The sequence below is a fragment of the Mustela erminea genome, chromosome 15 (assembly GCF_009829155.1).
Source record: "Mustela erminea isolate mMusErm1 chromosome 15, mMusErm1.Pri, whole genome shotgun sequence".
Lineage (NCBI taxonomy): Eukaryota > Metazoa > Chordata > Mammalia > Carnivora > Mustelidae > Mustela > Mustela erminea.
In genome coordinates, this window is record NC_045628.1 from 71,947,543 (window position 1) to 71,961,111 (window position 13,569).

The following is a 13,569-nucleotide window of genomic DNA, read 5'->3' on the forward strand; positions in this document are numbered from 1 at the left end:
CTCAAATACCATGAGCATGGTCCAGGAAGTTCCAGGGTATTCTCCTGGCTTGCGTGAATGGTAACTGTCTGATGCAGTGCCAGTGACACTGAAAAATTAGACCAGGCCGTCTCAAGGAGGGGCATTGAATGTCAGGGCAGAGAGTTTAAACTTGATTCATTAAGCACTGAGGAACCCTTGAGTATTGTTGAGGGGGTTACCAGTGACAGGGCTCTCAGCTGTAAAGACAGAAGCAGAAAGCCAACAGATAGTTTAAACAATAAGGAAATTTTGTAATCACACACGACAAGAAATCTGGAATTAAATAACTCCAGAGTTGGTTAATTTCACAGCTTGGTGATGCCAAGGCTGAAGTCGGCCTCTCTTGGTTATGCCCTCAAGGTCACAGTACAATTGCCATAACTTACAATGATCTTGTCTTCCCAAAATCACACTCAAAAGCAAGAAGAGAGAAGAAGGGCTTCTCCTGGGGCATATGTCTCTTTTTATCAAGGAGATAAATTTACAGAAGCTCCTAGCATTTATCTTGGTCCTAATGGCCAGAAATGGTCTACCTGTTCTCTCTTAAATCAATCATTGGAACAAGAACTGGGATTACCACTTTGGGTTTAGGCCAACATGGTTATGCCATGTGTCTGAGGGAGGGGAAGGGCCCATCTCTCCTGGGCATATTCCAGACTTCTCCTGAACAAAAAAGTGTAATAGAGGAGGAAGAAGGGAGTAGATATTGGGTAGGCAGCCAAGTTTGTGTTTGCCACAAGGGTAAATGTCCATCAGGACTGCTCTTGTGACTCATGAATCTGAAATTGGTGAACAAGAGATAGTGGACTGTCCAAGAACTGGGGGTTTGAGAGTGAGCTAACACATTAACTGGGGTGCCAGATTACGTGCAGTGACTTCCAGCAGTGAGACTGGAAATTCAGTTTTTCACGGATAGACTCTGGAGTCAAAGAGAGCAACTGTTCTTCCTCCCCTTCTCCAGAGCAGTTCTAATTTTAGCTATGGTACTTCTTGGACTTTCATCAAATGATTAGAATTTGGATGGATAATGAAAATAGTTGAAACCCACTGGTCTCCAGGGGGGAGAAGGACAGAGAGACTACTCAGAGGCTACTCTGTAGTCTTAAAGTTTGGTGCCTGGGAGAATATTGAAAAGAAAAGGGGAAGGAAAGCTGGTGTGAGGGCAGGGAGAAGAGAGGTGGTCCGAATCAACTGGATGTTGCCATTATCAACACACAGATATGCAGATCTAGAATAGTCTCCTGAGAGCTGAGAACGAGGCAGGAACTATAGGAGTGTCAAGTGTGACGAAAGTCCACGAGGCTAAGACCCAAAATGAATGGTGAATGTAGGAATTAATAGTTGACCTTCACAATCATTTTCAGTAGAAAATAATAGAAGGTTATTTCTGACGGATAAAGGAATAAGTGAGTAGAGAGAAAGTTGAGACAACATGTAGCCATGACAAGATGACTCTTAAAGAAGGTTGGCCATCTAAAGTTGAATAAGGTACACACTAGACATCTTAGCTAAAGTTGCCTATTTAAAAGCAGTTCAATGGCTCAACTGAATTTCTAACACTTCAGTGACAACCTTGAAATCGTTAATGGTATCTCCTATTTCAGCACAAGTAAGCAAGAAAGAACAAGGTTCTGCTATAATTTGAACAAAATTGTTCTTTTCTACTAAACCCAGGTGTATCTTGTGCCACGCACTGGATGTGGTGGGGGTAGAGATGGATTCTAAAACATTGAATGTAATCATCGGGGCACCTCAGTGGCTCGGTGGATTAAAGCCTCTGCCTTTGACTCAGGTCATGATCCCAGGGTCCTGGGATCGAGCCCTTCATTGGGCTTTCTGCTCAGCAGGGAGCCTGCTCCCCGCTCTCTCTTTGCCTGCCTCTCTGTCTGCTTGTGATCTCTGTCTGTCAAATAAATAAATGAAATCTTTAAAAACAAAAACAAAACAAAACAAACAAACAAACAAAAAACATTGAATGTAGTTAGGCTTTTCCAGAAATGTGGATTTGCTGGCTGACTGGGACCAGGAGTGGGCCTGGCCCTGCAACGTCTGATGGCGGGGAGGAGCAGGGCCCAGACAGGTCATAGCACAGCCTCTCTGGAGCAGCAGACTCCGGATGTCTTTATCATGTACTCCTACCAGTAGTAAATACCTGAGTATTTACTACTTCTTTCTCGTAACAGAAGTATACCGTGATGTACTGTGCATGTTATAAAACATACTCAATCTGTATTTTTAAAGCATGAGAGAAAACATAAACATCATTGCAAGTCCTTATACTTTTTTCTCACAAGTCGAGGATGGCCACAGGCACATTCCCCTACCCCTTCAGCCTGCTGCAGAGACCTGCTCTAGAACATGGCATTTTAAGAAAGTCAATGTAACCAAGTGAGCTCCTGACCATCATGTCTTTCGGAATGAGAAGAAGAAGGGCAGTGAATCAGACCTAAAAGATCGGTAATCAGCCCAGCCGGGGGCAGCACAATGCAGTGCCTAGCAACGATTTGCTGTGATTTTCCCTGTCAGTTCCCCGCATATGTTTGGGGCCAGTGCCCTTCTAAGACAGCCTGACCAACACCCACCGCCACTACCCGACGAGGACCACCCTGAAGGGGAATGGCCTGACAAGGCCAGACTCTCTACAAAACCTTAGGGAGCCTGGTTCTTCTTCCCCAAGGACAACCTCAATTTCCATTCTCCCCAAGATTATGAAATGCATGACATTGGGTCACCACACGAAGCCAATAGTGCACCTCCTCACACCGAGTCCTGGGTGACCTGTCGGAAAAAGAAAGATGTGTCCAGCTGACCCTCAAGGAGCTGACCCACTGGGATTCCAGAGGGCCAACCAGCTCAATCCCACCACTCACGGTTAATTGTACCAAACTGGCATCGAGGCCTGGCTATGCCACTAGGGGTGGAGAAAGGCAATACTGCCATCCCCAACCCAGTGGCATCCAGAAACACCCCCACAGAGCCCTGGGCATCCCGAAAGGTGCTTCCCAAGTGTCTGGTAGGAGGGTGGACATGAGGAAAGGCAGGCTGACAGTGCCCCAGCCTATTGCTAAGTTCAGCCAGAGTAGAAAACCAGTTTGAAAACAGCTGAGCAGTTGGTCTGCTAGAGACGGCGAAAGGCCAGGACGGGGGCGTTCCCTGCCAAATCATATCTCATTGTCAAGGCGGGGGCGTTCAGAGTTGGATGGCCGGGGTTCCAGTCCCAGCTCTGCCTCTCACCAGCTGAGTGTCCTGAGACATGACTGACTTCTTTGTGCCATTAGTGGCCATCGCCATGGTTGTGGATGATGGTCACGTCCCTGAGTGCATCTTCACAGGGAGAAGGTGGCGTTTACTCACTGTCTCCCTGCTGGCTGGTTCTGTGGCTGTCCTACTCATGACCTGGCACCCACTTTTCCACAGATGTCCCCAAGGAGCAGCGGCTGCAGGCAGCCCAGGCTGCCATCCTGCTGCTGGCCGACGAGAGCAGGGAGGTCTTGCAGACACTGCTGTGTTTTCTCAATGACGTGGTCAACTTGGTGGAAGAGAACCAGATGACACCCATGAACCTGGCTGTGTGTCTGGCCCCCTCCCTCTTCCATCTGAATTTACTGAAGAAGGAAAGCTCCCCCAGGTGGGTTTTTCTTATCAACACCTAAACCAGGTATTTCCCATAGTTGATTTAAAAAAAAAAAAAAAAATCTTGTGTTGTATTTCAGCTTGGAAAATTGTCAGCATTTAGTTAGTTATAATCAGAAAATATTTCGAGGTGACCGAATTCACCTGCTAGATATAAATCCAAGTAGTCCCGAAGGATGCCCGTTGCGATCCAGAAGGCCCAAGGAATTGTGTTGCAGTCTGTGTGTAGTGTGTGACGGGGAAGGAGGAAAAAGTACGAGAAGTCCTATTTACAGACTTAGTAAGACTTAAGGCTCTGGCCCAATGGCCTACAGCGATGTGGTTTCAAACTCAGGGGAGAAACTAGATGAATTTCTCCCCCAGCAGTTATTCCTGCCCTTGTATTTTTTCCAAGGTTTTTCATTATGAACCATCAGACCCTTAGGCTGACTCAGAGTATCTAGGCCGTGTGGTCACTGTTTTTATTTGGAAATGAGAAAGTCTGGGATCTGGATCAGCACCCAGGCGGGAAGCGAAAACAAAAGGGATGGGCTCGGTGTTGTGAAAAGCTCTCTTGAGTTTGGGATCTGCTTACAATTCTGCCTTTCAATTACAGAGTCATACAGAAGAAATATGCCACCGGGAAGCCAGATCAAAAGGACCTCAGTGAGAACCTGGCGGCCGCGCAGGGCCTGGCCCACATGATCACAGAATGCGACAGACTGTTTGAGGTGAGCGCAAGGTTCCAGCACCCTTCCTCCGAGCTCTTTGAGCCAGATAAGACGCTAGGAGGAGTGGTGGCTGCATGCGGGGCACAGAGGTGTTTGCTCCTGATTTTACAATAACAGTAGTACAATACGCCCTGCAGCTCTGGTCTTTGCCTCCAGGAAATGTGACTGACACTGCTGGTTAGACACCTGGGGTTACCGCGATGATGGTTTTCAAGAAAACAGTCACATTCCCTTCCGTTGCCAGGTAAAAGGCCAGCCAGCCAACTCCGCCGCGTGTGTTAACTTGGACTTGATTAGGTCCAACATCTGCGTGTGCGTGACATTGAGCAATCCCTGTTCACTGAGAATCCATGACAGCTCATGAGTTTAGCCGCAGATATGTTCAAGAAGTAACTCAGCTAGACTTCTGGCACACTTTTTGTGGTAAAATTGGCATTTGTAAATGGGAAAAGTGTGCTAAAAAAGTAAAGCTATTTCTAAGTCATATTTTGACGTTTCCCTTAAGTCTATGTGCTCTTAAGTTTCCTGAGCCCACATTTTGCCAAACTGAATAAAAATGCATTGAAGGTAAAATAAAAGAAAGATGGAAAGACTGAGGGGGAAGTCATTCTGTGTTGTGAATAACAACTGGAGTCTCAGAAACGTTTTTGTTTCTCCTGACTTTAGGAAACTCCCCCGCCCCAGCCTTGCCACGGATCTTGGGAAAACATCCTTTGCCCCCTGGCACTAGGCCCATTGCCTATGCTGTGGTTTTTGACAGAATTACTTTGCTTTCTCTGTGAGTCTCAGCCTTTCTTTAGCTCAGTGTGTTGCTCTTTGGTGCATCTGTCGATTCAGGTCCCGCATGAGTTGGTAGCCCAGTCCCACAACTCATACATGGAAGCTGAGATCCACGCTCCAACTCTGGAAGACCTGGGGACCCAGATGGAAGAGAGTGGGGCAACTTTCCATACGTACTTGGAACATCTTGTCCAAGGCCTCCAGAAAGAAGCCAAGGAGAAGTTCAAAGGCTGGGTCACGTGCTCCAGCACAGACAACACAGATCTTGCTTTCAAAAAGGTAATCTCAGGGACTGGAAAAAACTAACCCTAGAGACTCCTGTGTAACAAGCAGGGATTTGTTTTCCTTTAAAAATGGCCACTCCAGGGTGCCTGGGTGGCTCAGTGGGTTAAAGCCTCTGCCTTAGGCTCAGGTCATGATCCCAGGGTCCTGGGATCGCGCCCCGCATAGGGCTTTCTGCTCAGCAGGGAGCCTGCTTCCTCCTCTCTCTCTCTCTCTGCCTGCCTCTCTGCCTACCTGTGAGCTGTGTCTGTCAAATAAATAAATAAAATATTAAAAAAAAAAAAAAAAAAAAAAAACAGCCACTCCAGGGGCACCCGGGTGGCTCAGTCAGTTAAGTGTCTGACTCTTGATGTTGGCTCAGGTCATGATCTCTGGGTCGTGAGATCAAGCCCCGAATCAGACTCTGTGCTGGTGTGGAGCCTGCTTAGGATTCTCTCTCTCCCTCTGCCACTCACCTCCCCACCAACCTCTAAAAATATATTAATTAATTAATTAATTTAAAATGGCCACTCTGTCCGTGGGGCTTGGCACACACAAGAGCAAGTGAAAGACCCACTCTGGAGACTGGCAAGCAGTCCCTTTGCACATAATCTGCATGTAGACTCTGAAGCTGGCTGCTGGATGCCAATCTGATCCTTGTCCCTTACCTGTGTGATGTTAGCCAAGTCGCATGCCTCTCTGTGCCTGGTTTCTCATTTGCATAGTAGACATCCTGCTACCACAGTCAGAGGAGGGCTATTTACAAATCAAACAGGTTAGAATCTTTCCCAGCACCCAGTACACCCTGTATGAGTTGGTGATTACTATTTCTCTTCTTATTATTATTTTTATTCTAAGCCTAAAGATGAGCGTCTTAAAATTTTAAACCTGAGGTGTGCAGAATCACTCTTTCAGGTTACATCACTAGCAATGTTTTCTGAATGTCCAGTGAAGAATGGTAGGTTTGGGTTGGGACTAGTTGTCCTCTTCAGCCTGTGATGGTGTCTTTCCTAAGGTGGGAGACGGGCACCCGCTGAAGCTGTGGAAGGCCGCCGTGGAGGTGGAGGCTCCCCCTTCCGTGGTTTTGAACCGTGTGCTGAGAGAGCGCCACCTGTGGGATGAGGATTTTGTGCAGTGGAAGGTTGTGGAAACCCTGGACAAGCAAACAGAAATCTACCAGTACGTGTTGAACAGCATGGCCCCCCACCCTTCCAGAGACTTCGTAGTTCTCAGGTAAGCCTACCTCTAGGGTTTAAGGTATTTTTCTTTTTTCCAAAAGCAGATGAAGAGCTGCATATTTAAGCATTTCATGGCATTCTACCCCCAAAGTTCAGCCTCCACTGGGAGCCCTACGCCAGTGCACATTTCCCTCCATGATACCTGATTTTGCTGTATTTATGCCTGACTTCCTGCTTCCTTCACCCAAGTTATGGCTCTGCCTGGCTCTCTCACGGCCTCTTTCACTATGGAGCATATGGCTTATTAGGCCATAAATATTGCTCGTTTCCTCAGAACAGAGTCCCAAGAAGAGCTGCTTGCTACTTGTCCAGTTGCACTTTTTGCCAAATTATGCAAATCAATTCTGACTTGTCTCCTGATTTTTGCCTTCTTCCTGGGGGAAAGCAAGCTTGGGTTTGTGTAACTCTCACGACGGAAGTATGTGTAACTTCAAAACCCATCTGTATAACTTTGCCTGTTCACAGCCCATTGCCCCATAGGGAAAGCTTGGCACAGCCCTGAAGGTCCAACAACACAGAGAAGGTCAGATGTCCAGTCAGATTTCAGGGCCGGACAAGGCCTGCGAGTGTCCTGTCTACTGTTGAAGCATTGCTTCTGATCAGTTTACGGGATGAGTTCTGGCCCCCTGCCCTCTGGGTTTGGAAGGGGAAGCCCAAGCCATGTTGGGAGGTGTGCACGGGCAGCTGTGCACATGAGCTGGTGAGTCAGCATGGAGTCCAAAAGAACATGGGTTGACTAGACTAAGAAAGCAAATACAATAAAATTGAATCAAGGTATTCTTTTTTATTGATAACTGATGGCAAACGCTATCTCTTCCCATAGAGTAGTAGTGTCAAAGGAATCACTAGTGAAATTCCCAAATGTATATTTCAAACAGTTTGTTTATGAAAATCGTTTTGATGGCAAACTCCAGGTTACTTTTCACATAGGCCTTTGGAGTTGGTCCCTGGGACCCTGAATTTGAAGGGTCATTTTTCCCTAAATATATGTGTTTGTCTTGGCAACCTGGGGATCCTGGCGGAGAATGTGGGCAGTCTTAAGGATGGCTTATTACCACAGTTATGTGGGCATTCGTCATCTCGTGGAATTTAAACTTCACGTCTTCACTCTTGTAAACAGCAAATCAAATAGTTCTGGGATGGCAGCCATGGGGAGGGAGCCATGCCATAGCATGCCTCTTCCCGCCCCTTAGAGGGCTGAGGGCCAGAATCCATGCATGGAACCTCCCTCCTTCCATCCACTGAACAGCCCCACCAGCCTGTTTCTTATCACAGCCCCGCGGGGAGGCTGTGGGGATATTGGAGTGAATACAAGAGGCCGCTGTCTTGCTCTCTCTAGGGGTTTACATTTTATCAGGGAGGGAGGGTCAACAAATAAGTAAGGGGATAATGTTACTCATCCTGTGGAAGGGGATAAGTAAGAAGGGGGATGGTAAGGGGTTACATTTTACATAGAGTGGTTAAGGCAGACTCTCACAGCATTGATAACACCCACAGCTTGAAAGAGAAAGTGGGTGGGTCATGAGGCTCTGATGCGGAAGAACACAACACTCGAGAAAATTAACCACGCACCAGACACGGCTCCTGCAACAGGGATGCCTGTGGTTATGAGACCAGAAGATAGAAAGTGGCAGAGCTGAAGTGCTTCCTGTCTTCCCTGTGCCACCCCATCTAGACCAGGAATCCCTTCAGGAATTGCCACTTGTACGTGCGTTATCCCCTTCTCTAAATCCTCAGGAGCTTCTGGTGATAGTTACCGAAGCTTTTTCCATCATATCCCCACATATCTGTACAACTACCCGTCTTTATTGCTGAACATGTCATCTCGCCTGCAGAGAATGGTCACACCCGATGAGAAGCTGCTGGGTGTTTGTGTCATGCTTGCTTCTTGCCAGGTTTTTATGGGGAACATCCAGTAGTTTGTCTTTCTGGTGTGGTAGGACAGGACGGACGAAGTTACAGATGATGTAGCCAAGCCCAGGATAGGGTTTTTGAGGTAAATAACTGGGATTATGATCATGAGATTTATGCCCTGTGATAGAAATGGTCATTACACAGATGCTCTCATGGTCCCTGACTTCCGTCTCTGATTGAATAGCCCCTGTAACAGGGAGCTTACTACTCCTCATAGCACCTGTTTCGTATCTGGAGTGTGCACTTTGTGAGTCAGGTCTTCTGTCTCCTGAGCTGACACATGTCATCCCATCTCTCCCTGCTGGGGTCATATCGACTGTGCTTTTCTCATCCTGCTTGGGAGCCCCTCAGGTATTTGAAAACAATGAGCAGTCCGCATGTGTCTAGTTTACTTCAGGCGAAGCGCCACTGGCTCATTTTTTTCTTTAAGACTGAGTTGAGCATTGCCTCCTCCAGGAAGCCTTCTGTGTGTCTCCCCTTCCCTTCCACAGGATTGCCGAGAACCGTATGCATAGCCACATCACTGCACTTTCCTTGGTGTTTTGGAGGTCTCTTTGTATGTCTGTTTTTCTCCCTTGGCTGTGTATCTTTGTGTCGTTTGTGGCTTCTCGTGTGCCCAGTAAATGTTTGCTCCATGAACAGAATGGGCAAGTCCTAATTCTAAAACTGTAAGACCAACCCTTCAGGAATGGCCAGGAACCTCTGCAGCCTCAGTTTGGGGTTCTAAAGGCAGATTGGAAAGCTGCAGGACCATCGCTGGCCTCTGGGTTAGCAGGCTGAGAGCCTTGCTTTGAACTGCACTGTAAAAATTTTACACACCCTTATGGAAGTCATTAGTTTAATCTAAGTAAGTAGGATAAGGGTTTGAGCCGGAAACTGAAGGTGTAAAACTCAATGCTGTGTCCAGGTTTTTCTTTCTCTCTTAGCCCTAATTTTGATGGGCCGGTTGTTTTTGCTACAGGACCTGGAAGACTGATTTGCCCAAAGGCATGTGTACCCTGGTGTCCCTCTCTGTGGAGCATGAGGAAGCCCAGCTCATGGGTGGCGTGCGGGCCGTGGTGATGGATTCTCAGTACTTGATAGAACCGTGTGGCTCCGGCAAATCAAGACTGACCCACATCTGCAGGATAGACCTGAAGTAAGTGTACTCCCCAAGATGGCAGGCACAGCCCGGGAGCCTCAGTTTGAGTGACAGAGTCGCCAGGGCCCTGTGTGTCATCCTGATTTCTTGTTTTACTATACTTGCATGCTTTCGTTGAAGATTACTGATGCTGCCCTCCTCTGTTTTCCTTTTCCTCATCTTTTGTAAAACTCTGACATTTCCCTGTAGCCCTCTGCTCTTCTTTCTTTTTTCTTTTTTTCTTTTTTTCAAGATTTTATTTGGCAGAGAGAGAGCACAAGCAAGAGGAGAGGCAGGCAGAGGGAGAGGGAGAAGCAGGCTCCCCGCTGAGCAAGGAGCCCAAGGCGGGGCTCGATCCCAGGACCCTGGGATCATGACCCGAGCTGAAGGCAGATGCTTAGCTGACTGAGCCACGCAGGTGCCCTGCTCTTCTCTCTTTTCAGAGCTGTTCCCACTTACCTATGTGTGCTTCTCACACAGAGCAAACACACACGCGGTGGCTGCTCGGTCACCGCCAGTCTCCTTCTCTTGTGCTGCTGTCATGCCTGCTCTCCCTTTGTGGTCCCCTCCTGTCGCCCTGCTTGGAGAAGAAGCTAACTGAACTCCAGCCCCGTCAGGGCAGTCATGACACGGAACAAGTTCTGGGTCTGGGTACACAGACACTGAGATTCCCCAGTGATTTCCAGAATTCAGTCTGAGGCTTCTCTGAGGAGATGGTAGCACTGAAAAGACAGACTGAATTCTTGGCCAGAAAGGCCTTTTCCAGGCACTGGATGACAGAATGAGGCTCTCGGGTCCTTGAGGGGTCAGCCTCAAACTGTAGGCAAGCACGCTCGTGAGCAGGGCACAGGACAGCCCTGTCGACCGTGATAAAGTGCTGAGACTTGGAAGATGCCTTTCCCACTTCCTTTCTGATTTTTGTCCCCACAGAGGTCACTCCCCAGAGTGGTACAATAAAGGCTTCGGACATCTGTGCGCAGCGGAAGTTGCCAGGATTAGAAACTCTTTTCAGCCCCTCATTGCTGAGGGTCCAGAAACTAAAATTTGAGTTTTCCCCAGTGTGACATCAACCTCAGGGAAGAGGAAGTGAACGGAAACACTTGTGGGAGAGAGTGTGCTCGTGAGAAAGCAAGAGAGAGAGAGAGAGAGACTGAGTGACTTGGCTAGTGCTTAAAAATAGAAACACTGAGAAATCGGAATGTTGAAGATGCAAGAATTTCTGAGAACTTTCCTAGCCTTCCTGGAGATGGCTACATCCCTACTAATATAATATTTTTAAAAATCAGAACATTTATCTATGTTACTTAAAATTAAATGGATTATTCCTTGTGCATTGCCTAATTTGCTATTTAAAGGCTTCTAAGAAGCATATTCTTAACTGTAAATAAATGTATGTGTAGCATATGTACATATGTGTGTATATCTCTATCTTTACTGTATATATGTACAATACCAATTTTATATATAATTGCGTCTTTTGAAAAGGAACGTGTCTGACTCAGTGAGTCCCTTACTCACTCATGTGGTTCTTTCCAAGTTGCTCTGGGCCCATCTCCCCACTGTCCTGTAAGCGGAGCAGAATCTGCTGCTAACCCCGAGGTGTGAAAATGTGTAGTCTGTCAGTCTGCCCTGATGTTTAACCAAAGATTAGCTAACCAAAGGAAAACAACATTCAAAGGTTCTTCTGTGTTGTCAGTTTGTTGTATTAATCAAAAACAGAGCATGGAGTGTTGAATAAACCCAGGAAAAGAATACTTACTCCTCTTAAAAGCACAGAGGTGGGGAAGAAGTTGGGACCAAAGGTAGGGCTGGGTGACCCAGCCAGCTGCAATTTCAGGAAAATGTCAAATGCCCATGGGCTACTGGAGTCAGTGCAAGCGACTGAAAGAAACTTTATTTCCCTGCTGCTTAGAGCCAAATAGCGTAGCCTTTGCATATTCATAGCCAAAGGGGGCCTCTGTGTTTGACCAAGTTTTCATAGATACATTTTATCCTGTTCCTAAATGTCATTGTATATGACCAGTGGCCTGTTTGGTCACAGTTAATTGGCATTTTCTTATCGATGTATTGCACTGAATTGAACTCTGGACACCAGGCAAGGGGAGGCAATGGTCATTCGAGAGTCCTAGACCGTTGCAGTTTCAGGGAATTCTTATTTTGCTACATGTGATGCGCTACAATGTAATTCATTCATATCTTGCAGTTTGAAAGACAGGGTTTTTAAACTAACGGGAAGACCAAAACTATGCTCTGCAATTAGTCTTCAAAAATATAAACAGGTTTCTTAATTTCGCATTTCTTCATTAGCCAGTCAAGCTGACCTAGGTGTTTGACCTTATTTATTATTGTATAGACTAAGCTGATGGACTCTCCTTAACCAACTGCTGGTGGATTTAAGTTGTGGGGTCTTTTTTTTTTTATTGTAATTCAACAACTGTAGAGAGGAAGATAAATTATTATGTTTGGTTTCAGGGAGAGACTTCGGTAATCCGTGAGAGATTGGTATCAGAATTTAGCAACTGGTGTGGGAGGAAAAAAATAAATGAGTGTATTCCCCTTTTCTGTATTGTATGCATTTATGTTATTATGTATTTTTTTTTCCTTCAGCAATGTGCAATTCTTTTATTGAAAGAAATAAAAATGCTATATATGAGTTCTGTATGATATAAGGAAAATCATGCTATTTGAATTAGTTTTTCATTTCCTTGCCTACGCAAGAAAGTGCCAGCCAACCCGTAATTTTCCATTTGGACAGTGCTCTGTAAGCAAAACAAATTCACTTCTGCCGTGGCTCTTAAATTTAACCGTATAGGCTGGATTACTTTCTTATGCAAAGATAAGATTAATGAGGTTTAGCCTATGTTAACACTGGTCCAGAGATGGATTCCTAGGTGTTTGGAAAATATGATAGACATACAAGGATGAATCGTGCTCTGTCACTGAGTTGAGCATACGCAAGAATCACCTGGAGATCTGGTTCAAATGTAGACTCTGATTCGGGCAGTCTGGAGTAAGGGTCTCCATTTCTCACAAATCTTGGGGATGCTCGTGTTGCTGGCCCAAAGACCACACACTCTGGGAAGCAAGACAATACCAAAAGCAACTATGATTGTATTTCTGACTCCTCCTCTCTTCAAATTATCCAACTGACTTTTCTCTTTTTACGCACATACTAATCACTGCTGCATAACACAGTGTGTCTAAAAAAAAAGGAATAAGGAAAAAGGAGGGAAAAGATGCATCAAGCTTGTTTGTCAAATACCACAGTGTTTTATTCATTGTTATCTTGCCAATGGAAATAAAATATGATACTGCATTTAAATATTATATTTATACCTCATGTATATTTTTACCTCAATTGTTGGTATCAATCATCAATTGTAAGTAAATAATTGCTAAGACAAATAAATTTATATACATTAAATATTTCCTATTTTCTATAAAATATATGTTGATTTTCATGCTTCCTCCTGTAAGTGGAATACCTGTATTCAGTATCTCTCCCAAATATGAGGATGTTGTTACCAACCTTCACTAACAGTCTGAATGCCTTGATGTGTTGTCTAAGGCATTAAAGTGATGGGAAGGGCTTCTTTTTTTACATTTCGTTGTTCTTAGCCAGAAGTTATAAAAACGCATTAATGGTATTTTTACCAAAGATTCAGTAAACTCTAGCTACATTTCATTATCATTGAGTAGACAAGAAATTGAAACATGATGTGACTTCTGGCTGGACCGCTAGACCGCAAAGGGTAGCCACATCTGACTCCAAGCCTCTTGCCTTCATTCTATTTGTTCTCTGCCTTACTTCTAAAAGATAACAAAAGTAGCGCAAATTAAGTAAGCAGGAGCTCCCTATAATTCTCAGCTACAGGTTGCAAAAACCACGGCA

General features: G+C 45.6%; 1 protein-coding gene across 5 annotated transcripts in view; it reads left to right on the top strand.

Moving 5' to 3' along the window:
- The window catches only part of STARD13 (StAR related lipid transfer domain containing 13), a 251,988-nt gene extending 238,887 nt beyond the window's left edge, over positions 1-13,101 (top strand). For all 5 annotated transcript variants that reach the window (XM_032315227.1, XM_032315228.1, XM_032315230.1 and 2 more), the window contains exons 9-14: positions 3,439-3,649; positions 4,250-4,364; positions 5,202-5,423; positions 6,421-6,638; positions 9,519-9,695; positions 10,608-13,101. In XM_032315227.1, the coding sequence (XP_032171118.1) occupies positions 3,439-3,649; positions 4,250-4,364; positions 5,202-5,423; positions 6,421-6,638; positions 9,519-9,695; positions 10,608-10,725 (1,061 nt within the window). In that variant the 3' untranslated portion in view covers positions 10,726-13,101. The remainder of the gene's footprint in view (positions 1-3,438; positions 3,650-4,249; positions 4,365-5,201; positions 5,424-6,420; positions 6,639-9,518; positions 9,696-10,607) is intronic.
- The last annotated feature ends 468 nt before the right edge of the window (positions 13,102-13,569 follow it).